General features: G+C 34.5%; 1 protein-coding gene across 11 annotated transcripts in view; it reads left to right on the top strand.

Moving 5' to 3' along the window:
* CEP57L1 (centrosomal protein 57 like 1) overlaps nt 1-23,916 on the top strand; it is a 69,705-nt gene extending 45,789 nt beyond the window's left edge. For 8 of the 11 annotated variants that reach the window (XM_044244460.1, XM_044244456.1, XM_044244467.1 and 5 more), the window contains 9 exons: nt 2,020-2,199; nt 3,311-3,432; nt 12,002-12,118; nt 15,471-15,548; nt 16,454-16,540; nt 19,739-19,816; nt 19,932-20,176; nt 21,190-21,334; nt 23,493-23,916. In XM_044244460.1, the coding sequence (XP_044100395.1) occupies nt 2,020-2,199; nt 3,311-3,432; nt 12,002-12,118; nt 15,471-15,548; nt 16,454-16,540; nt 19,739-19,816; nt 19,932-20,176; nt 21,190-21,334; nt 23,493-23,711 (1,271 nt within the window). In that variant the 3' untranslated portion in view covers nt 23,712-23,916. Of the gene's footprint in view, nt 1-2,019; nt 2,200-3,310; nt 3,433-12,001; nt 12,119-15,470; nt 15,549-16,453; nt 16,541-17,739; nt 17,840-19,738; nt 19,817-19,931; nt 20,177-21,189; nt 21,335-23,492 lie in introns of those variants that run through there. The other 3 variants (XM_044244497.1, XM_044244499.1, XM_044244503.1) reach the window with 3 other exon arrangements.
* The last annotated feature ends 1,547 nt before the right edge of the window (nt 23,917-25,463 follow it).

The raw sequence follows: 25,463 nt of genomic DNA, 5'->3' as shown, positions 1-25,463 counted from the left end.
TTGGTGAATTAAGTAAAGTTATATCTTATTCAAGGGTTAAATTCAGAAATTGCCTATTTTCAAGATTATGCTTGACATTGGAGTAACTATGAAATAAAAGTTTTGTAACTTTTTTTATCACAAGTAGGCGGGGGGGGGGGAGCGAAGCAGGCTCCCTGCTGAGCAGAGAGGCCGACTCGGGGCTCAATCCCAGGACCCTGAGATCATGACCTGAGCCGAAGGCAGAGGCTTAATACACTGAGGCACCCAGGTGCCCCAAAAGTATTGTAACTTTTAAAATAAAAACTTAGGATATCAGAATTGAATTAGGAAAACATACCTATATATGAATTACCTTCTAAAACACTAGTTATCATCTTTTTTAAAAATATTCTCTAATAACGGTTACCATTAATAAATAGACTAGCTTTGTGGAGGAAAAAACCACAAGAAATATTCCAAATCAGCAAATTAGGTATTGCATATCTAAAAAGCAATAAATATAATTTCTTTATCTCATTTGTTATAAAAAACAACAACAACAACAACAACAAAAACCCAAAACCCAAAAAGAACCAAATGGTAATCTCTAGCAAACATCCTTCTCATTGGATATGAACTACAGGCATACCTTGGATATATTGTAGGTTTGATTCCAGGCCACCACAATAAAGCGAATATATCACAATAAAGTGAGTCAAATGAATTTTTTGGTTTCCCAGTGCATATAAAGGTTACATTTAGACTATACTATAGTCCATTAATTGTGCAATAGCATTGTGTCTAAAAAAACAAAGTACTATATATCTTAACTAAATAAAGTAATAAAGGAAAAAATACTTTATTGCTAAAAAATGCTAAGCATTATCTGATCTTTCAATGAGTCCTAATCACTGATCACAGATTGCTATAACAAATATAATAATAATGAAAAGTTTGAAACATTACCAAAATGTAACACAGAGACATGCATGCAATGAGCAAATGCTATTGAGAGAATGGTGCTGATAGATTTACTCAACATATGGTTGCCACAAACCATTGTTCAATTTGTAAAAAATATATTATCTATGAAATGCAGTAAGGTGAAGCATAATAAAACAAGGTAGGCTGGCATATGAAAATTAACCTATAACATTTACTTATATTCCATTCCACTCCAGTTTTATAGTTTGAAGTTATAACTGAATAGAAAGTTATTTGAAAATTTTATAACTCTGAACATACCCGAACCATGATGATATTAATATAGCTGAATAAAAATCACAGTTGTACATGTGTACCACTTAAAATCTTTCAAGCCTGACGTGAGTTAATCTACTAGGTTATAATTTTTTTTTTCTGATGGAAGAAACTTGTAACTCATATATGCTGATTATTAATACTCTATCTTAGACAAAGAAACAATAAATGTTTGTGATTTAACTAAAATTGGACATATCAAGAACTGAGAAAAACCTTTAACATTAAACCTAAATTTCCATGTTAATTAGTGACACAGCATATTAAGTTTCTTTTTTTTTTTTTTTTTTTTAAAGATTTTATTTATTTATTTGACAGAGAGAGATCACAAGTAGGCAGAGAAGCAGGCAGAGAGAGAGGAGGAAGCAGGCTCCCTGCTGAGCAGAGAGCCCGATGCGGGCCTCGATCCCAGGACCCTGAGATCATGACCTGAGCCGAAGGCAGCGGCTTAACCCACTGAGCCACCCAGGCGCCCCATATTAAGTTTCTTTATCCGTACTCAGGCTCTTATGCCTCCTAGACTGTATATTATTTGATGATATTTATTTTATTGAATTAAATTTTGATTATTAGCTATCTCAAACCTAAAAAATTACTAAATACAATAATAAATATATTGTTTTTAGAAGATATGTTAGAAAAAACTTCTCTTTTTAGAGCTTTAGTGGGTTTTTTTGAGAAATATATATTACTTGTATGTTTTTCTGGCTCACTAACAAAAATACTGTTCAGTTTTATTGCTACTGTATAAGTGTTCAGAAATTTTCACTAAAGTAACAAGCAAACTTTTTCCAACAGCTCTTATTTTAGCCTTAAAAACTCTTCAGGAAAAGATTCATCGTTTAGAGTTGGAGAGAACACAGGCTGAGGATAATCTTAACATTCCATCCAGAGAAGCCGCACAGTATAAAAAGGCCTTGGAGAAAGAAACAAATGAAAGAATTCTGGCACACCAGGAACTGATAAAACAGAAAAAAGGTAAGGAAATTCAATAGTTCTCAGAAACAAGGAGTTATCAAAATTTACAACTCGAAAATAAAAAGCCCAGTCTAAGATTTACTCAAGTATCTTTGTTCTTATATATATTCAAACCTTGAAGCCTTGTTCACAGACAATGTGATGTTTGCATTAAATAGATATCACTTTGAGCTTCTATTGTTTATTATCCCAGTTCATAAATTCTTGAGATTAAAAGACAAATTAAGTTTTTAGACAGATTGCGAAATTAGGCTATTTTCAGAATACAAACAAAATCTAGTTTTACCTATAATATAATTGAAATACTTCACATATTCAGTCAATACTGGTTTTTAAAATTTGAAAATAGAAAGCAACACTAATAATTAGACAATACAGAAACCATAAAAATACATTAAAATTTTTGTTAACTTGAAAGATTAATTAGAAGAAATGGACAGGTAAGTAGAACTTTCTGTGGAAATTATGAAAAAGACATCTGGACCTAAGTTTTAGAGATTTAGAATATTAGTTCTTTGTATAATTTTTACTTCATAATGTATGGCTTTCTTTTTCCTTGTACTACATTCACCTTCATAAATAATGTTCAAGTTTGTGTTTCAAGTTACATATAGAGTGAAGAAATGAGAAAATTATTTCCAAGGTAATTGGACAAAAGTAGAATAAAGAGCTGAGGAAAGTAAAAAATTAAAGGATTAGAAAGATGTTGCTTACTTCTTAGGAAATAACCATGCTGTCAGTAGTCAAGTCTTTTTCTTTTCTGAAAGATAAAAATTTATTGATAGGAAAGAGACTTTAGGTCCTCTATTTTTCTAGATAATGTCATTTCCCAGGAACAGCCAGGATTTTTATCATTCCACAAGTCACTGACATCTTACTCTTTGAGAAGTTTGCCCTGCGGGCCTTTTAGGGGAAGACAATGTAAAACTAGTATTATGTAGTTAATGAGATAGTCACAAAATGAATGCCCACAACACTTACAGTCAGTATTTAGAACTAAAGAGTCCTTGAGCTTTTAGTTCTTGATTGAATTTATGTAATGTTTTTCTGTGACTACCAAATCTCTGATCTATATGATAATCCAGACATTATTACTTTTTCTTTTTCACAGATATTACTATACAATTAAACTCAGCTCAGTCTCGCTGTACTCTTCTAGAGAAACAACTAGAATACACAAAGAGAATGGTTCTCAATGTAGAACGAGAGAAGAATATGATCCTAGAACAACAGGTAAACACATTTTCTATAGGAATATAATATCATTTAATGTGTTTTTGAAGAATATTTAATGTCATGAGAAAATTGTATTATAATCTTAATTAGGATAGAAAGCTATATTGAGGAGATACCCACTTACAGTGAAGCAGAGTAGGTCATTTGGACAAGCTTTCTGTAGAAGAAAACATGAAAAACTGGACAGGATATTAAAGAGGAAGGAAGGAAGGAAGGAAAAAAGAGAGGAAAGGAAGAAAGACAGGAAGGGAGGATTAAAAGGGGAAAATACTTAAAGGCATTGGAGAGTTAATGAAGTCATGAAAATCACCAACTCAAAATCTATGTGTATGCTTAAATCCAAAGAGTTTGACCTCCAGAGAATGTGATTTCAGGCCTCATCCTTCTTAGGGAATTTCTGATTCCAGAAGAGTCCATTGAGAGACTAAATAATGCGCTTTTTTTTTTTTTTAAATATTTTTATTTATTTTTTGAAAGAGAGCAGAGAAAGAGAGAGCTCGCACATGAAATGGGGAGGAGCAAAGGGAGAGGGCGAAACAGACACCCCACTGAGCAGGGAGCCTGATGCTGGGCTTGATCCCAGTATCCTGAGATCATGACCTGAGTGGAAGACTTAGCTGACTGAGCCACCCAGGTCCCCCTAAATAATGCTTTTAAAGCTATAGGGCTTAAGCAATTGAAGTTAGATTCCAGGGCCTATCAAGAGTAGGAACTCTGGGGGTGCCTGGGTGGCTCAGTGGGTTAAGCCGCTGCCTTCGGCTCAGGTCATGATCTCAGGGTCCTGGGATCGAGTCCCGCATCGGGCTCTCTGCTCAGCAGGGATCCTGCTTCCTCCTCTATCTCTCTGCCTGCCTCTCTGCCTACTTGTAATCTCTCTCTGTCAAAATAAATAAATAAAAATCTTTAAAAAAATAATAAAAAAAAAAAAAAAAAAAAAAAAGAGTAGGAACTCTGATAATTTTCCTATGCTCTGAATTCTTTGTAAAGGTGAACAAGAAAGAAAGCAACCCAAATTACAACTCTCAGAGTAATCTGGAAAATCTTGTTCCCTGAAATAGAATTAAAGTGATCCTGGATAGCTAATGTTCCTGGGGACCTCAAATTATTCCTACGAACATTTAACACAGCAATAACTTTTGATCAGATATAACGAGGCAGCTGGAGTTAGGACCCTATGAAAATTGTTTTCGTTAGTGTTTTAGTTTTCAGAGTACAGTTCTTTCACCTGTTTGTTTATTCCTAGGTATCTTATTATTTTTGGTACAATGGTAAATGGCATTTATTCCTTTATTTCTCTTTGTGTTACTGCTTCATTATTGGTGTACAGAAATGTAATGGATATGTGGGTGGCTCAGTCAGTTGAGTGTTCAACTCATGATCTCAAGAGTTGTGAGTTCAAGCCCCATATGGGGCTTCACATTGGGTATATAGCCTACTTAAATAAAAACATTTTTTAAAAAGAAAGAAATGCAATCAATTTCTGTACATTGATTTTATATCCTGCAACTTCACTGAATTCATTTACCAGTTCTAGCAGTTTTTCAGTAGAGTCTTTAAGGTTTTCTATATACAGTATCATGTCATCTATAAATAGTGAAAGTTTTACTTCTTCCTTGTTGGAACACTGATGAAAGAAATTGAAGAAGACACAAAGAAATGGAAAAAGTTCCATGTTCATGGATTGGAAGAACAAATATTGTTAAAATGTCTATACTACCCAAGCAATTAACACATTTAATCTCTTAACAAAATACAAACAGCATTTTTCACAAAGCTAGAACAAACAATCCTACAATGTGTATGGAACCAAAAAGACCCCAAATAGCCAAAGCATCTTGAAAAAGAAAAGCAAGGCTGGAGGCATCACAATTCTGGATTTAAGTTGTATTACAAAGCTATAGGGATCAAAACAGTATGGTACTGACACAAAAATAGACATGTATCAATGGAACAGATTAGAAAACCCAGAAACAAACCCACAACTATATGGTCAATTAATCTAAAAACAAACTGGGAAAGACTATCCAATGGAAAAAAGCCTCTTCAACAAACAGTGTCGAGAAAACTGGACAGCAACATACAAAAAAAATGAAACTGGACCACTTTTTTACACCATATACAAAAATAAATTCAAAATGGATTAAAGACCTATGTTTGAGACAGGAAACCATTAAAATCCTAGAGAAGAACACAAACAATAACCTCTTTGACATTGACTATAGCAACTTCTTTCTAGATATGTCTCCTGAGGCAGGAGAGACAAAAGCAAAAATAAACCATTGGGACTTCATCAAAATAAAAAACTTCGTGGCAAAGGAAACAATCAACAAAACTAAAAGGCAACCTACAGAATGGGAGAAGATATTTCCAAATGACATATCTGATAAAGAGTTAGTATCCGAAATAATATAAAGAACTTACAAAACTCAACACCCCCAAAACAAATAATCCAATTGAAACATGGGTTGAAGACACGAATAGACGTTTTTCTGAAGAAGACATCCTGATGGCCAACAGACATATGAAAAGATACTCAACATCACTGATCATCAGGGATATAGAAATCAAAACCACAATGAGCTATCACCTCATACCTGTCAAAATGGCTAAAGTCAACAACATAAGAAACAACAGGTGTTGGCAAGGATGGGGATGGTGAGAAAGGGGACCCTTTGTGCACTGTTGGTGGGAATGCAAATTGGTGCAGTCACCATGGAAATCAGTATAGAAGTTTCTCAAAAAGTCAAAAATAGAGGTACCCTGCGATCCAGCAATCACACTACTAGGTATTTACCCAAAGGATACAAAAATGCTAATTCAAAGGGATACATGCACCCTGATGTTTATAGCAACATTATCTACAATAGCCAAACTATGTGAAATAGCTCAAGTGTCCATTGACTGATGAATGGATAAAATGAATGTGGACCATTACTTGGCTATAAAAAAGAATAAAGTCTTGCCATTTTCGATGACATGGATGGAACTAGAGAGTATAATGCTAAGCAAAATAAATCAGTCAGAGAAAGACAAATACCATATGATTTCACTCATATGCAGAATTTAAGAGACAAATAAGCAAAGGAGAAAAAGAGAGACAAATCAAGAAACAGACTCTTAACTATAGGGAACAAACTGATGGTTACCAGAAGGAAGGTAGGTGGGGGGATGGGTTCAATAGGTGTTGGGGATTAAGGAGCACATTTGTTTGTGATGACCACCAAGTGATGCCTGGAACTGTTGAATCACTGTTGTACATTTAAAATTAATAGAACATTGTATATTAGCTGGAATTTAAATAAGTTTTACTTAAAGAAAAAAAGACACTATGAAAAGAAATAACATACATAACAGACTATATAAGCACTCTTACAAGTTATTTCCAGCTTGGTGCTAGCTAAAAGACACACTTTAAAATAATTATGCTTGGGGCACTCAAGTCAGTGAGTCAGTTAAGTGTCCAACTCTTCGTTTCAGCTCAGGTCATGATCTCAGTGTTATGGGATCTATCCCTGTATGGGCTCTGCACTCAGCATGGAGTCTGCTTGAGATTCTCTCCCTCTCCCACCCCCACCACCCCTTTCACTCACTCTTTTGTTCTCTCTTTCTCTCAAATAAATAAATAAATAAAATCTTTAAAAATATAATAATTATGATTGTCATAATTAAGGAGATAAAAGACAGGATTGACATTTTCAGGAAAGCTTTGGAAACCAAAAAGGCAGAACAGATTCGAAAGAGAACCAAATAAAAATTATGGTACTGAAAAATATAGTATATGAAATGTAGAACTGAATGGATGGATCTAACAGTAGATTGGAAGAGATAATTAGTGAACTGGAAGGCAAAATCATCCACATGAACAAAGAGGTGAAATGAAAGTAAATTGAGAAGAGAGAGCAAGAGGCATAAGTTAGAGTGAGAAGGTCAAACTTAAGTGTAATTGGAGTTCCACCAGGAAAGGAGAGAAAATGGCACAGAAGCACTATTTGAAGAGATAGTGACTGAGAATTTTCCAAAATGGATTAAAAAAAAAATCACACCACAGATTCAAGAAAACCAATCCCACAAAATCTATAAAACTAAGTCAGGATAAATGAAAAGAAATATATACCTAGGTACCTCATAATGAATAATAAGACAAGCATAAAATCTTAAAAGCTGGTGGGGGGAAAAGATTACATTCAAAGGGACAAGAATTAAAGTGACAATTGACTTCTCAAAGTACTGAATTCATAAGACAATGGACTCTGATACAGTTAAGTAGTAAAAGGAAATACCTACCAATCTAAAAGTCCTAAATCTGGGGAAAATATCTTTTAGAAATAAAGATGAGGGGCACCGGAGTGGCTCCATCAGTTAAGCATCTGCCTTTAACTCAAGTCACTGAGCCCTATGACAGGCTCCCTGCTCAGTGGGGAGACTGCTTCTCCTTCTCCCTCTGCGCCCCCACCCCTGTTCTCTCTCACATATGTGCACTCTCTCTCTCTCTCAAATAAATAAAATCTTAAAAAAAGAAAGAAAGATTAAATAAAGACATTTAAAGACTAAAAAAGACCAAGATTATCTGTTACCAGGAGATCTGTTCTAAAGGAAACACTAAAGAACATTATTCAGATAAAAGGAAAAGTATCTTAGATGGAAGGTCAGAATGCAGGAAAGAAATACGGGCAGCACAAATAGTGTGTTTGTGTATGTAGGTGTATGTAAATCTAAGTGAATACTGTATAAAACAATAATAATGTTTTATGTGGCTTAAAGATATGTAAAGGATTAAAATTAATGAGGACAGCAACTTATAAATTAGGAAGGGGTAAATGTAGTTTAAAGTGTTGTAAGGTTTGGGGGCACCTGGCTGGTGCAGTTAGAAGAACACGCAACTCTTGGTTCTGAGTTCAAGCCCTATGTTGGGTATTGAGATCACTTAAAAATAAATTAAAAAATGAAAAAAATACTAAGTATTGTAAGGTTTTTGCATTGTTTTGGAAATGGGTAACAGTACCAATCAATTTTTATGGATTTTAATGGATCAAGTATTTAATGGGTTTTTTCCCAGGAACTGTAGAAGTTGACTCTAAGATTTATAGGGAAAAAGCAAAGGTCCAAGAATAGCAAAACTATTCTGAAGAATAAGTTCCTGCTCTACTACATATTGAAACAAATTGTAACTCTAACAAAATTAATATATTTGTATGGATAGACAAAGAAGAATAAACAAACAGAATATATTCAGAACAAACCTACATTGAAAAAATACAGCAAGAATGCCATTTGCAGATCGATGGGGAAAAGATAGACTTCAATAAGTTGTTTTAGGAAAACTGGTTAGCTATGTGAGGGGAAAAAAAATGAAATTGGATCCCAATCGTACATTATACACAAAACCAATTCTAGGTGGGTTAAAGATTTACACGTAAAAAACAAAACTTTGTAATTTTTAAAAAGCAAATGCAGAACAATGTCTTGATGACCTTGGCATGGAGACCAATTTCTTAACAAGATATAAAAAGTAACAAAACAGTAGGAAAATGGGCCCAGTTATGAAGATGCATTTTGCAGGAAAAAAGATCTTGCAAATGGTCATATATTAATAGAAGAATTATCATTTTCATTTAGTAACTAGGAAAATGCAAAATAACAGCACAACAAGGAGCTACTTCACATCCAATCCACCAGATTGGAAAAAAACCTATAAAAAAATTCTGAGTTTTATTTATAAATGAGGGTGCAACAAGTAGAAGAGCAACCACTTCATAAATTACAGAAGATAAAATATAACTTATTATATAATAATAATTATAAAATATGTTATATTTTACTATGAGCTAACCTAGAAATTTCTATCTAGCTAAATATTGTAGATCAGTGACTTTCAACACTTCTTTAAATGTTTTTTTTTATTGAGGTATAATATTTTTTTGAGTTATAATTTTTATATGGTGAAATGCAAAGATTGTAAGTGGAACGTTCAGTGATTATTGATAAATAAATGTACTCATACAATCCATAGCCTTACCAAATAACAGAAATTTTCTGATAAATCTCTGTCAAGATACTTGCTGCTCTACTTTCCAATAAGGCAACTACTATTCTGCCTTACTTTTTTACCTTAGAGTTTTTGCCTGTCCTAGAATTTTATATAATTGATCATAGAAAATGTACTCTCTTGTTTAGCATAAAGTTTTTTAGATTAAGCCATGTTGTTGTATATATAAATAGTTTTTTCTTTTTATTGCTGTTTAGATTTTGTTATACAGATATGCCATGATTTGTTTATTTGTTTTTCATAAAATTAGTTGGAAAGATTCTTTCTCCTGTTTTCTGAAAGATCTTGTGTAAGATTAGCATTATTTCTTCCTTAAGTGTGTGATAGAATTCAAATTTGATAGAAACTATCTGGGACTGCCGTTTACTTTGTGGACCGTTTTTAGATTATGAGCTCAGTTTTGTTTTGTTTTGTTTTGTTTTAACAGGTATAGGCTACTTGGATTTTCAGTTTTCTTTTTGTGTCTTTAGAGATGTACCCCCTTTCGTTTCTGATATTGCTAATTTATAATTTTCCTTTTTAAAATTATCTACTCTCACTTTGTTTTTTTTTAAAAGCAACCTTTTTATTTTTAACTTTTTATTTCCTACTTAGTTGATTTCTACTTTATTATTTCTTTCCTACTTATATAGGGTTTAATTTGCTTTTCTCCCCCTACCTTTGTATGTTGGAAGTTTAGTTGATTGATTTTAACACTTTTATTCTTTCTTCTAAATGTTGCATTTTATGATGAAAGTTATCAAGGTCTCCCTAAATTGTTTTACCTGCATCCCACAGATTTTTATATTTTGTATTTTCATTATCATTCAGCTAAAAATATTTTCTAACTTCTCTAGTAATTTCTTTTTAAATTTTATTGACTTCTTCTTGTCCTCTGGTAATTCTCTTCTCCTCCTGCTTTTTAGTAGCTGCTGTACAGGTTAAAATCTGTATTCTTAACTTACCACACTCTGCCATGAATTAGTATTAAAACATCTCAATATAATGTACCATCCTTACTAAAGTATGCTCTACTTGTCCCACTTTGATCTACAGCTTCCATACATTTAATTCTGCTTTTTTTAAAACCCACAAGACATCATAATTATTTCTGCTTTAAAGGTTAATTATCCTTTAAAGAAAAGCTAAATAAGTTGAAATACGTATCTTTTCACAGTTTCCAGTGTTTTTTATTTCTTTGTGTAGATTTGATTTTATGTCTGGTGTCCTTTCCTTAAGGCCAAAGTACTTCCTTTACAAATATGCTGGGAATTCTCTTAGCATATATTTTTCTGGAAAAGTCTTTATTTCGCCATTATTGGATAAGGATATTTTCACTGCATATAAAATTCTAGTTGACAGCTTTTTTCTCTCAGCATATTAAAGGTGTGGTCAAAGCTGTCTTCTGGATTTCATAGCTTCTTTTTTTTTTTTAAGTTTTTATTTATTTATTTATTTGACAGACAGAGATCACAAGTAGGCAGAGAGGCAGGCAGAGAGAGAGGAGGAAGCAGGCTCCCCATTGAGCAGAGAGCCCAATATGGGGCTCAATCCCGGGACCCTGAAATCATGACCTGAGCTGAAGACAGAGGCTTAACCCACTGAGCCACCCAGGCACCCCTGGATTTCGTAGTTTCTAATGAGAATTCTTACCTTCATTCTTCAGTGCATAAGGTACCATCATTTCTCAGGCTGCTTTTAAGGTTTTTCCTTTATCACTGGTTTTCAACAATTTGATAACAATGTGTCCAAATGTGGCTGTTTTTGCATTTATTCTGCGTGGATTTTTAAATTTATTATTATCATTGAATCTGTCAGTTAATATTTTTCATCAAATTTGGAACATTTTTAGCCATTATCCTTCAAATAATTATTCTTGTCTGACTTCGCTCTTCTCTCATTTTGTAACACCATTTGAATGTTAGATCACAGGTCACCAAGACTGTTTGATTGTTTCAGTTTTTTTTTTTTTTTTAAGAGACTTTATTCTTTAGGACAGTATTGAGTTTATAAAAAATTGAGCAGATAGTCCAGAGAGTTTTCATATACCTGCTGCCCTCTCACAGTTGTCCCTATTATTAACACATTGCATTAATGTGGTAATAAATACCATTAGAAAACTGTGTATAGGTGTGAAAATATATGTATAACTTTCCTTCTCTCCAGTTTCTCTATATGCTTTATTCCTCTGATAGCTGCTTTTCTGTGCTATAATTAGAGGATAAGATAATGTATATATAGGTTTGATCACCTTACAAATTTAATATAGATTTCACTGTTGATGTTTTCTGTAGTAGAAATGTTACATAAACATACATAGAAGAGTATGTTCCCTTAATGCTAATGTAGCTTATCTTTTTTTATATGTTTGTTCTTTAAAAGTATTTGGTTTTCTTTTTTACTCATAATTACCTAAAATATGTACATGTACATACATGCTTCTTATGACAGATTTATCGGGCTTTAATTCTCAGAAATTGTATTATTTTTGAGCCATTGGCATCACTTGCCAAATTCAGGTTTTGTTTTTATCCTTTTCAGGCCCAGCTTCAAAGGGAAAAAGAACAAGATCATAGGAAGCTGCAAGCAAAACTTGAAAAGCTTGATGTCTTAGAAAAAGAATGTTTTAAACTTACAACCACTCAGAAAACTGCTGAGGTCAGCTTCCCCTTATTTCTTTGAAGTGATGATGCCAGGAATAAATCTTTAGTGTTAAACAAGTGTTAAGCCCTATATGTGAATATACAGTAAATCTGATTTATCAAACTTTTTTAACAGCTCTTAGTAATCCACATATGAATTTCTGCCTGTGGAGATAAAAATTTAATCTATTCTGTCATGGCATGAATGAGCTTGCCTTTTGATGTAAAATTGTAATTTTGGCTTCTTTTGAAATGACAGAACATTTTCATTTGTCAGATAATTTGCCTAAAGGGTATTGAAAAGATCGTCTTTCACTGCTTGCAGTTAAATCTATCCTCGATCCCCCCTGAAATGCCCTCTCCTATTTTAACCTACATTTTATACATATCATAGGACTTTCTCCAGGTCCTGCTTCTGCTATGAAGCCTTCCTTGAATTCTCCAACATAAAGGGAGCTCTCCCTTTGAAATGTAACTGTCCTCAAATTCTGAACCATAACAATGGGTATAAGATGAAATACTTATATGTGTAAGTATATACATGGTCTGAGTCAAATTATACTCATTGTTTTGTTGTTTATTTCAGGTATGCTACTATTGTTTCCTTAAGTACAGTATAAGCTCTCAAGCAACAAGGAACATATCTTATGTTTCGTTTTTTTTTTCATCTTTTTTAATTGAGGTAAAATTGACATAGAGCATTATATTAGTTTCAGATGTACAACATAATGATTTGGTATTTATATTTTTTATATTTGTATATTTTACAAAATGATCATCCCAGTAATTCTAGTTAATATCCATCACCATATGTTGTTACACAATTTTTTTTTAAGTTTTTATTTAAATTCCAGTTAGAGGGGGCACCTGGGTGGCCCAGTTGATTGAGTGTCCAACTCTTGGTTTCAGCTCAGGTCATGACCTCAGGGTCATGTGATCGAGTCCCATATTGGGCTCTGGCATTCAGTGGGGAGTCAGCTTGGAATTCTCTGTCTCTTTTTCCACCTCTCCCCCTGATCCCACACTCTCTCTCTCTTTCTTTCAAGTAAATAAATAAATCTTTGAAAAAAATTCCAGTTAACATACAGTGTAACATTAGTTTCAGGTGTATAATAGAGTGAATCAGCAGTTCTGTGCATCACCTGGTGCTCATCACAACCAATGTAGTCCTTAATCCCCATCATCTATTTAACTCATCCCCCCACCCACCGCCCTTATGGTAACCATCAGTTTGTTCTCTATGGTTAAGAGTCCGTTTCTTTTTTTTTTTCTTTATTAAAGATTTTTATTTATTTATTTGACACAGAGAGAGAGAGAGATCAAAAATAGGCAGAGAGGGGATGCCTGGGTGGCTCAGTTGGTTAAGCTGCTGCCTTTGGCTCAGGTCATGATCCCAGCGTCCTGGGATCGAGTCCCACATCGGGCTCCTTGCTCGGCGGGGAGCCTGCTTCTCCCTCTGCTTCTGCCTACCACTCTGTCTGCCTGTGCTCACTCTCTCTGACAAATAAATAAATAAAAATATTAAAAAAAAAAAAAAAAAAAAAAAAAAAAAAAAAAAATAGGCAGAGAGACAGGTAGAGAGAGAGGGGAAGCAGGCTTCCTGCCAAGCAGAGAGCCCAATGTGGTACTCGATCCCAGGACCTTTAGATCATGACCTGAGCTGAAGGCAGAGGCTTAACCCACTGAGCCACCCAGGCACCCGTTAAGGGTCTACTTCTTGATACGTCTCTCTTTGTCCCTTTTTTCCCCTTTGCTCATTTGTCTCTTAAATTCCAAATGTGAGTGAAATCTTGTGGTATTTGTGTTGCTCTGACTTACTCATTTTGCTTAGCATTATACTCTCTAGTGAAATTTCCGCTCTTTCTGCCTTCAAAGTAAGGTTGGAGGTCACCTATCTACTTTTCTGTCTTGCACAAATCATTGCCAACTTTTCTCACGTTACCTTGTGGTGTATTTGTCCTTTGGTATTTAAAACTTTCTTATTCCATCCATGTCATTGTAAATGGCAAGATTTCATTCCTTTTTATGGCTGAGTTATGGTTCATTGAATAAATATATATTTATATATGGCAATATATACACACATCTTTTTTTTTTTTAAGATTTTACTTATTTATTTGACAGATAGAGATCACAAGTAGGCAGAGAGAGAGGAGGAAGCTTTCAAGACAAAGCATCTGAAGTAAATAGAGCTCCCTGCTGAGCAGAGAGCCCGATGTGGGGCTTGATCCCAGGACCCTGGGATCATGACCTGAGCCGAAGGCAGAGGCTTTAACCCACTGAGCCACCCAGGCGCCCTTATACACACATCTTCTTTATCCCTTCATCAGTTGGTGGACGCTTGAGCTACTTCGATAGTTTGGCTATTGTAGATAATGCTGCTATAAACATCAGGGTGCATGTATCCCTTTGAATTAGTATTTTTGTATCCTTTGGGTAAATACCTAGTAGTGTGATTGCTGGATCATAGGGTACCTCTATTTTTGACTTTGAAGAACTTCTATACTGATTTCCACAGTGATTGCACCAGTTTGCATTCCCACTAACAGTGCACAAGGGGTTCCCTTTCTCGCCATCCCATCCTTGCCTATACCTGTTGTTTCTTATGTTGTTGATTTTAGCCATTTTGACAGGTGTGAGGTGATGGCTCATTGTAGTTTTGATTTGTATATCCCTGATGATCAGTGAGGTTGAGTATCTTTTCATGTGTCTGTTGGCCATCAGAATGTCTTCTTCAGAAAGATGTCTATGTATTCTATCCATGTCTTGGGGGTGTTGAGTTTTGTAAGTTCTTTAAATTTTTGGTTACTAACCCTTTATCAGATATATCATTTGGAAATATCTTCTCCCATTTCATAGGTTGCCTTTTAGTTTTATTGATTGTTTCCTTCACTGTGCAGAAACTTTTTAGTTTGATGTAGTCCGTATCTTATATTTCTTTGTCTTCCTATCCCTTCCCTCCGTCAATAGCTGCACCCTTAATAATATGCACACAGTAGACATTTCTTGTGATTTGTCTGTGTTTTGAATGAAACATTGAGACCCAAGACTATGATCATTTGAACTTTTAGACATTTAATACCCCCAAAACTTGATTATAGTTTTGTTGCTAGAAATTAATAATGTCTTTGCATGTACATTCTTTGCTTTTCCTTTATTCTTCTTATATGTACTAGCAGTTAAAGAAGCATAGGAAGAAAGCCAAGAAAAATCATAGTATCTTTTGACATTTCTTTTTCTGACTTTCTGCTTTAATTTAATTTGCTCAACTACTAAGAATCAACACTTGAAGACTCTATGTGGAAAAAGAACAAAGGCTATTTGGCTCTAGTTTTTATATAAGAATCTAATTTTTTGTTCTTTTGCAGGACAAGATTAAACATTTAGAGGAAAAACTTAAGGAAGAAGAACATCAGCGTAAGCTGTTTCAAGACAAAGCATCTGAAGTAAATAGAGCATTATATCATTTATCACAATAAACCACATATGTTTCATTATACTTTGTTTTAATTATCTGTAGACTATATTTTAGACTACAATTTTGCTTCCTAGCTTGTTAGTTTTGTCTCTTTTTGCTATAATAATGAGATTATCAGTAACTCAACCATACTTGGATGCACTGCCAAAAGAAGTCTTGTAGTCTTTTGAAATTCTGACACATACACAGATATGTATGTATATATACATAAATATATATATGATAATACCTGATATAGATTGTTTTCGATTTGATTGATATATATGTGTTAATGCATTATTTTATAAGCAGAAAATGATTATAGTTAACAATGGACTTAGTAGCTTTCACATACAAAAAATAGTATTTGGGTTTTTCTTTTTTCTTTCCTTTTCTTTCCTTTCTTTTCTTTTTAAGATTTTATTTATTTGTTTCAGAGAGAGAGAGTGACCATGAGAGGGAGGAGGGTCAGAGGGAGAAGCAGACTCCCTGCTGAGCAGGGAGCCTGATGTGGGACTGGATCCCATGACTCTGGGATCAAGACCTGAGCCGAAGGTAGATGCTTAATCAACCTAGCCACCAAGGCACCCTGGGGTTTTCTTTTTTTCCTCAAAAAGCACTTAAAAAAAAAATGATACTGTTTACTTATTTTAGAGTGAGAGCACATGAGTTGCAAAGGGGGACAGAGACAGAGTCTTAAGCAGGCTCAGCGCTGAGCACAGAGCCTGACATGGGACTTGATTTCATGACCTAAGGCAGGTGTTCAACCAGCTGAGCCGCCCAGGCACCCCAAGCATTTTGACTTCATAACCTGAGACTTGATTTCTTATTATAATGTTTTTGAAGAAGTTTGTTAAAAATCAGTCGTATAAAGCTTTTTCTTTAATATTGTAGCTCCAAACTGGACTTGAAATCAACAGAATTTTGATGTCTTCAGTATCAAATCCAAAACACTCTAAGGAAAAGAAGAAGTCTTTGAAGGTATGCAGATACTTCATTCTTATTTGCTAATGCTTATTTCTTTACTTTTTAAACATTTATACCTATCCATTTCCAAAAAGAATTTCAAGAGATTTATAATAAAACACATGGAATAGTGCTTTGAAATGTGAATAAAAATTAATTGAGTGGTTTTAGGTTTGAGGATAGAAAATTTCCATAAAATATAGTTAAAGAAAGTGTCAGCAGTTGAGCACAAAACCTAGGTTGGTTGGTTGGTTGTTTTTTAAGATTGTATTTGTTTATTTGTCAGAGAGAGAGAACACAAGCATGGGAAGCAGCAGACAGAGCAGGCAGAGGGAGAAGCAGGCTCCTGCTGAGCAGGGAGTTCAAAGTGGGACTTGATCCCAGGACTGTGGGATCATGACCTAAGCCGAAGGAAGATGCTTAATTAACCAAACCACCCAGGTGCCCCAGACAAAACCTAGTTTTGAGTTTACTTGACAACCAAAGCAAAAAAAAGACCATGTGACAGTAAGATTTGTGAAACAACAGTAAGCATTCCAATTTTTCTAGAAAGATAGACATTTTCTAGTACTAAACTATTTTTTTCGATTTGTGCAACTTTATTGCTAGAAAAATAAGTTACTAGCAGAGCTATTAGTTGATCACTGATCCATTGACAACTTTCATCATTTGCTCAGTGCTATATTAAACAGTGTTTTAGAAGGTAGATTAACTATGAGCTCCAAGCCTCCTAATAATTTAAATTAAATGAAAATTAAAAAAAATATTTGAGACTCTGTTTTGGAATGCAAAGAGTATTTGACTTCCAGTTTCCATTCTCTGTAGAACAAGAACATATCATTCCATTATTAACCTGCATAAAATACATCATAGTTTCTGTTCTGCTGATGCTATAAATTAATACCAATTCTCCAGTCATAGCAGTTATGAGCATAAAGTATATCATGTAACCCAAATCTCTCTTGGTAGAAGGCTAAAGAATGGATGCTTAAATTATGTTGCTTGCTCTCCTGTTGACAACTGAGCATCCATCTCCGCCACCCCCCCATGATTTCTTCAGCATGTTAGAGCAGGGAGGAATGGTTTTCATCTCATAACCAAGTTAGAGTGAAGACACCGGCCAAATAATACACATGTTCCATTTTTTAAAAAATTCTGAATCTTGGGGGTAGCAGGTGTCTCTGTCAGTTGAGTGTCATCTGCTTTCATCTCAGATCGTGATCTCAGGGTCGTGGAATGGAGTCACGTGTCAGGTTCAGTGCTTGGTGCAATCTGCTTGAGATTCTCTCCCTCTCCCTCTGCACAACTCCCCACTCCCACCCCCCCAATAAATAAATAAATAATTTTTTTAAAGAAATTCTGAATCTTGGGCAACTCTTCTTTTATAAATACCTTGTAGTTTTTAAAAGCAGTTAATGTCTAAAGCTGGAAGAACTCAAGTCTTTGTCAGATGAGCGTGTGAATGAATGGAGGGAAATAAACAAAAAATAAGTCTGACAAGGATAAACTGGATAAGAAAATCAAAAAAGGAACAGTAGTTTAAATTTTATTCCAGCTATAATGCAGGTTATTCTGACCTTATGGTAGCATCACATGACCTACTTCTGAGTCCGTTTCCAAGATACTCTGTTGTACTTCTCTCTGTTTTATAGAACCAAGCAATCTCTGGGACTAGGGGGTCACGTAACAGTGAACAAATAGATGAAAGAATTTTTGAAATAGTTAAAGCAGCACATCACTGTGATCTTAGAACATTGAGACCAATAGCAACCATTACTATTAATATTAGGTTGATAAATTCTTGTTGCAAATGCAAACTTATGGTTTGAAGGAGTAGACTATAGGAAAACGAACTGTCAAAAAGAATACACCAGCTTGATATGGGCTGTCATTAAGTTCCATGATTGTGGCTTGCTAATGAAAGGTATCATCCCCAGCAGACCTGCAGAATATTATGCTAGAGGGTAATGGACCGAATCACTAAATTCCGTATTAATCCGCTTCAGTGCCATAACCTGCGCCTTTCATCTGGCTCCTCACTGTCTCAGTGTGTGCTCAAAGGCTGCACGGGGAAGGATCGTCTCTTCATCTCACACCAGCTCTGCCAGACACAGGCACAGAGGGACCAAGGCCTCCCTCAAGCTGCCCCTAGTACTAAACTCTTATAGAAATGTATTCTGCAATATTTTATAAAAGAGGCACCAAACGACACAAAAGATGATAACAACACAATAGATCCTAGAAGCAGCTTTTTATAACTTAAGGTCCCCAGACCGTATCTGTTAGAATAACAGTAATATTTATCTATCAGTTCAGATCTTGAAAATACAGAAACCCCTTAGATCAGAAAAGTAGTCATTATACACAGGTGGAAACTTAAATACTATCAATAAATACAGTGAAAAATCAGTGACAACTACTCTGCTGATCCAAATAAATCCAAATCTAAGCAAGGTCTTGAAGAATTCATAAGTGACATTGTTCTTAACACTGAGAAGAAAAAAGATACCTGTATATCTTGCTACTACTTCTGATAAAGAATGAAGATACTTACATACTCATTTGGTCTAGCTCATCCTGCATTGCTGTCAGTGAGTAAGCTGTAGTACATCCATAATGCAAAATACTACACTGAAATAAAAGGCATGTGTTGGTATTTGCTGGATCCGGTTGAAGGAGATTTGGATTCATTTCAGTTTTTGACTATCACAAATAAAGCTGTTATGACCATTTGTGTGTAGGTTTTTGTGTGAACATTGGTTTTCATTTTCTGGGTTAAATGTCCAAGAGAGTAATTGCAGAATCATCATATATACTTACCATATAAGCACATATTTAGTTTTACAAGAAACTGTCAAATTATTTTTGAAAGTTTATATTATTTTGTATTCCAGCAAACCATGCGTGAGCGATCTGACTTCTCCACATCTTTGCCAGCATTTGGTATTGGCACTGTTCTTTATTTTGGCCATTCTGATAGGTAGATAGCCATATATAGCCATGTTTCATTGCAGCCTGCATTTTCCTAATGGCTAATGATGTCGCAGATCTTTTTGTGTGTTTATTGGCCTCTCTGTGACCTCTTCAGTGAAATGCCTATCCATATTTTTTGCTTATATTCTAATCAGATTGTTTCCTGTTGAACTTTGAGACTTCATTATCTCATAAATGTCTTTTAAAACAATTTTTGTTTACTTTTTTGTCAATATTTAGAAAACTAAATGTTTAAAGGGAGGACCACCTCAGCAAACTTATTCAAAGTTTGGATCACTGCCTATTGTGGCTGAGAAGGTGAGAAGGGAAAAATGAAGGTACTTGTTCAGACCCACTCCTGCTTTGTTGTGAGTGCTATTTAAATGCCATGAGTCATTTGAAGCTGTTCTTAGCTATTTCTTTTCCCCTAAAGTCTGCCAGTGCGAGCTGTTCTGTGAATTCAAGTATGCAAAGCCTCCTGCAATTGATGCAACATTATGGGCCACATACCTGTCAGAAACTTCCTGAAGTTACTGAGCCTCCGTGTCTCTACAAGCCTCTTAGAACAACTTCCCAGGGTAAAGCTGAACCTTCTGATTCAAAAATTTCCATTTCTATTGGTGACAGTTTGTCTGAACTTTTAATGGCAATGCAGGATGAGCTGGACCAAATGAGTATGTAAGTATTTCTATTCTTTATCAGAACTAGCAAGATATATAGCTATTTTTTTTCTTCTCAGTCTTAAGAATAATTCGACTTATGAATTCTTAAAGGCCTTGCTTTAGATTTGGATTTATTTGGATCTGCAGAGTAGTTGTCACTGATTTTTCACAGTATTTACTGATAGTATTTAAGTTTTCACCTGTGTATAATTACGACTTTTCCGATCTAAGGAGTTTCTGTGTTGCCAAGATCTGACCTGTTAGAAAAATACTATTGTCATTCTAACAGATACAGTCTGGTGACCTTAAATTATAACCCACGAGTGCTTTTATAAGAAAGATTCTCCTTTTGTTTTTTATAATCTTTTTAATTAAGTGAGATTTCATTAGACAAGTAGGAAAGCAATTCCTTGTTTTAAACTCTGGCTGGTCTGCATTATAAGTTTTGAAGCATCCATATAAATAAGATTCTGAGTGGGATACATATTTTAGGCCCCTACTTTAAATATATATTCAACAAGAATTCCAGGAAATACGAGATTTGGGTAGCTAACTCGTTGAACTAAGATGTCTGTAGAAGATACAGCTCGTTCTCTTGATAGCATTCCTTTAAGTGGGCTATCACCAAATCTAGAGATTTCTTGGGCAAATATTTTTATAGCTGCAGTTCTTCCCAAACACCCTATATTAAGAATTCCAAAGTTGGAACTAAAGAGAGTCCTTTAATGCTTTTAGCTAAGGACATCAGAATATTTTATTACATTTAGCTATGAACATCAAGAATTCAGACTTTATTTTAAGGTTCTTTAAGACCCTAAGTCTAAGATATTTCTAAATTTATCTAATCTGAAATCATAAGAGCCTTTTATATTTACCATAGATTATTAGATAACTCTATGTAAAAAGACTGTCTTTGAAAATTAATATTTAATGGACAAAAATTTATGCTTGAACAGAATACTGTTTAATTATATCAAAGACATATAGTATAAGTCATAACAGTGCTTGATATTTGCTTTTCTTTCATAGGGAGCATGAAGAACTACTGAATCAAATGAAGGACACTGAAAGTCATTCAGTCTGTGAAGACATTGAATGTGAACTAGAGCATTTAGTCAAGAAAATGGAAATTAAAGAAGAACAGATTTCCAAACTGTTGAAACATCAAGACAATGTAAGAAGGCTTTAGTAAAAGATTTTAATAAAAAGATACATCATGGAGGACATGGGGAGATGGAGAGGAGAAGGGAGTTGGGGGAGGAACCATGAGAGACTATGGACTCTGAAAAACAATCTGAGGGTTTTGAAGGGGCGGGGGGTGGGAAGTTGGGTGAGCCTAGTGCTGGGTATTAAGGAGGGCACATACTGCATGGAACACTGGGTGTGGTACATAAACAATGAATTCTGGTACACTGAAAAGAAATTAAAAAAATAAAAAATTATTAAAAAAAAAAGATACATCTGGAGTCAGTGTTCTATTTCTGTATGATCCTTCAAATTTAAGGTCTTTATGTGTAACTTAGTAAAAAGATGGCAGGAATCCCATAGGCCTCTTACAGAGCCATCTATTCCATTGGAATAACATTGCCTCCCACTTAACTCTCCAAGATAAGGTAAAGTGAAGAGGAATAAGAAAGTTTAGTTATGTATTCAAAAATGGCCTTGGGAAAATTGTGAGGTAGACTAAGTTTGCTTTGCAGAGCTCCTGGTTACCCTTTTAACCATTCTTTCCCTTTATCTCTCCTCATCCCTAATGCCTTAATGAAGCCCTTTATGTTGACAGGTCTCTACTTCAGTACCATAGATAAACCTGGCTACTCAAGCAGTACTCTAATGCTAAAACCACTATTTCTGCTTTCCCAGATCAAATTATGCTGTGTCCCATTCGACCTGTGCTTAGTCAGCTACAGTGTGATGTTAAGGGGTTCTCTCTCCTTGCACGTGAATTCTTAATAACTAAGATATATAACAGTTTTAATATTTTAACAGAAGAATCATGGAATATTATAATCATAGAATATGGAATATTATAATCATGGAATATTATATTTTATCCCAAGACAATGATTCCATAGGTTGGAATTGAACACTGTTAAGCTGTTGGAGCAGAAGGCAGAGGGAGTCTTTCCAGGAACCTTCAAACCACATCATGTAGCTCATCTGCCTATAGAATAATCAGCATTCATATAAGTTGGTGGTATATTAAGCTTACAAGAAAGCCCTCCTCACTTTTATAGAAAAGTAATAAAGGATTCAGAATTTTACTGCCTTTATTCTCCTATGACCAATAAAGAGGAAAAAGAGGAAATGAGACTTTTGAAGCAAATATTTCCACTTTACTGGCTTTTAAGGCTCTACTAAAGTAAATTTTTTTGTGTGATTGTGTTAGGGTGAAGATTAACTTATACACTTTCTTAGAATTGCATAGGAGAAATTTGAAGAGGGTAGAAAAATGGCCATATTTTTAATGCACATTAATTATATTTTGAAAGATATTATTTATGTTCTATTACAGCCATAGCAGTATAAATTTTCAAGCATTTTATCATGATAAATTTAATCTCTGCAATTAAAATGGCCTTGGGCAAATACCAGGTTCTTAGCCAATGTGTGGATCAGCTCTAGAAAATTAGGCCTATGCATGAGTGAAACAGACTAAGTAATGGACTAGGCTTGGCAGAAATGAGTTTTGGCAAGTTGATAGGTTTTATTTTGTTTAATTCTGTCTACCCAACTATTACCAAATACTACTGAAAGAAACTTTTATTTATTTATTTATTTATTTTTTGCACTGGCATTCAGTAGTACTTTAAATTCAGGAATTTATATATAACACATTTGACTCTGTAAATTCAATTCTCATTCCTAGTACCAGATCTTTGTTTGGCTTAATACCGCCTGAAAGGTCCTTTTTCTCTCATCTCTATTCTCCAGTTTTTACTCATTTTATATCCCTTACAAATCTTCCTCTCCGCTTTTCTGAGTTCTTGATTTTTCTCAGCCCACATTGATCTTATCCTACTTTAGTCTTCTCAAATAAACACTTTTTGTCCTACTCAGAGTTATCCCAGCCTAAATTATTTTCTAGTTGTTGTGTATATGCTTTTCTTTCAATGATAAGAGCAATAAACTTTTTGAGAGCAAGGATTGTTTTATTCATGATATTTTTACCTAACGAGCCCAGTGTTAGGCATATAACAGGTATTCAATAAATAAAGATCTAATGAAATTTTTAAATTTCATGTAATCTTTATAACATCAATCCACCTATTTTAGGGTATATTTTTAATATTTTTTTTACTAAAATGTTAGATTTTTTTTTTTCTTTCCAGGTCCGTAAACTGCAGCAAAAAGTTCAAAACTCAAAGATGAGTGAAGCTACAGGGATTCAGCGAGAAGAGAACAACCTTAAAGGATCAAAGCCCATAAAAAACAGTCCCAGAAAATGTTTGCTAACTAACTCTCTTCAGAAGAACAGCAACTTTCATCCAGTACAAGTCCATAATCTTCAAATGAAATTGAGAAGAGATGATATCATGTGGGAACAGTAACACAATAGTAAAACTGTCACCTTAAATGAACTCTGTCAGTGACATCTTGAATTGTCTAGAGTGGTTTTAATTTAATATACCTTTATGAAATTTTGAATTATGTTTCTAGTCCCTATGAAGTGTCAAGTTGTAGTATTTTTTAAATTAATGCCTAATGACCTTCTAAGAGTCACAAATAATAAATGACTGTGCTTTTTTTCTCTTACTAACTGAAATACCTAATCTGTCCATGTTTTAGACACATTGTTCACTTTGCAGATTTCTTAAACTAAGTCAAAGAATTTATACTGGATTAGTGATATTTAAAATTGAGTTAAATTTTGAGATACAAGCACCATTCCACTTTTTCATTTAGTAGGCCTGTAACCTTAAGAACCAATGTAAAATGAACACAATAATGAAAGTCTTTTACTTTTCACGATGCTTCCTCCCTATCTTACTTTAGAGCTGTGAAATACTTTTCTTTTTTGGAAATATAAGAGCCCTATAAAGAGGCCTTTAGCCCAAGTTTTTAATGTGACAATTACAAATACAAACTCGTGGTTACTTTATTTTTAGATTACAGTAACTCAAGTACAGAAGCCTTTTTCTGTAGTTCCTGTTCTCTTTTACAAATCCAGGGCTGCTTTTTAAAACCAGTGACTCACCTTATTCCTTTATATGTAAAACTTTTGATGCATTTTAGTCTTTGCATTATATATAATCATCAGTATAAATTAAGAATATGAATTCCAGTACCCACTTTTATAACAAAGTATAGGAAAAGTAAATTGGACATTTTATTACCTATCCAATAAAAAAACTCAGAGGAATATGATACATTTTTCCCCCAATTTATTTATTTTCAGAAAAACAGTATTCATTATTTTTTCACCACACCCAGTGCTCCATGCAAGCCGTGCCCTCTATAATACCCTCCACCTGGTACCCCAACCTCCCACCCCCCCCGCCACTTCAAACCCCTCAGACTGTTTTTCAGAGTCCATAGTCTCTCATGGTTCACCTCCCCTTCCAATTTACCCAAATTCCCTACATTTTTAAAATATTTTAAAATCAGTGATGTCCTAAGTGATTTATTTGTATATGAATGCTTTATAATAAATTTACATTTGACCTATCTTTCTAGAAACTTATGGAAACTAGTATGCTCTTTAGAACTTTTTTGGTTCTTCACTGAAATCCTTTGGGGCAAAGAATTGAAGTCCTCAACTGAAGTAGAAATAGAAGACTGACAGGAAAGGTGTAATAGAAGGGAGGAACTCAGAAGCTCGGATAGCAGTTTAAGAGACGGTGACTCCAAAAGGACAGAGTTGGAGGTACATTTTATCTGTAGCTGGGGAAATAATCAAGCTATAGGTATGAAAGAATTTTCAGGGCAAGATCTGGAGGAGCTAGGAAAAGCAATTATGTTAAAGACAATCCTCCCAGGAAAATCCCTAACAGAATATAGGAGAAAGGGGGTAATTATGGAATTTCTGGTGAGGGAAGAGGAAAACTCTGATTCGTTCTCATTGAGAGAAGAGGTGTTATGTAAGAGGAACTTTCCAGACCCGAAGTGGGGAAATAACTGAAAATAGATGAATACTTGGCTGAAGTACTGCATGTGTCCTTCACCTACTCTTACTCCCTCTCCCTCTACAGCTTCTTCAGCCCCAGAGATGTTGCTTCATCTAAATTCATTTTCATCACCTTATCTACTTTTCAACTTTACCTTTCCTCCTCAAGAATGTGAGCGCTGTAGTTTCAACTTAG

The sequence above is a fragment of the Neovison vison genome, chromosome 1 (genome assembly GCF_020171115.1).
Source record: "Neovison vison isolate M4711 chromosome 1, ASM_NN_V1, whole genome shotgun sequence".
Classification (NCBI taxonomy): Eukaryota; Metazoa; Chordata; class Mammalia; order Carnivora; family Mustelidae; genus Neogale; species Neogale vison.
Note: the sequence above shows the minus strand (reverse complement) of the source record. Positions and strands in the feature narration are given on the sequence as shown.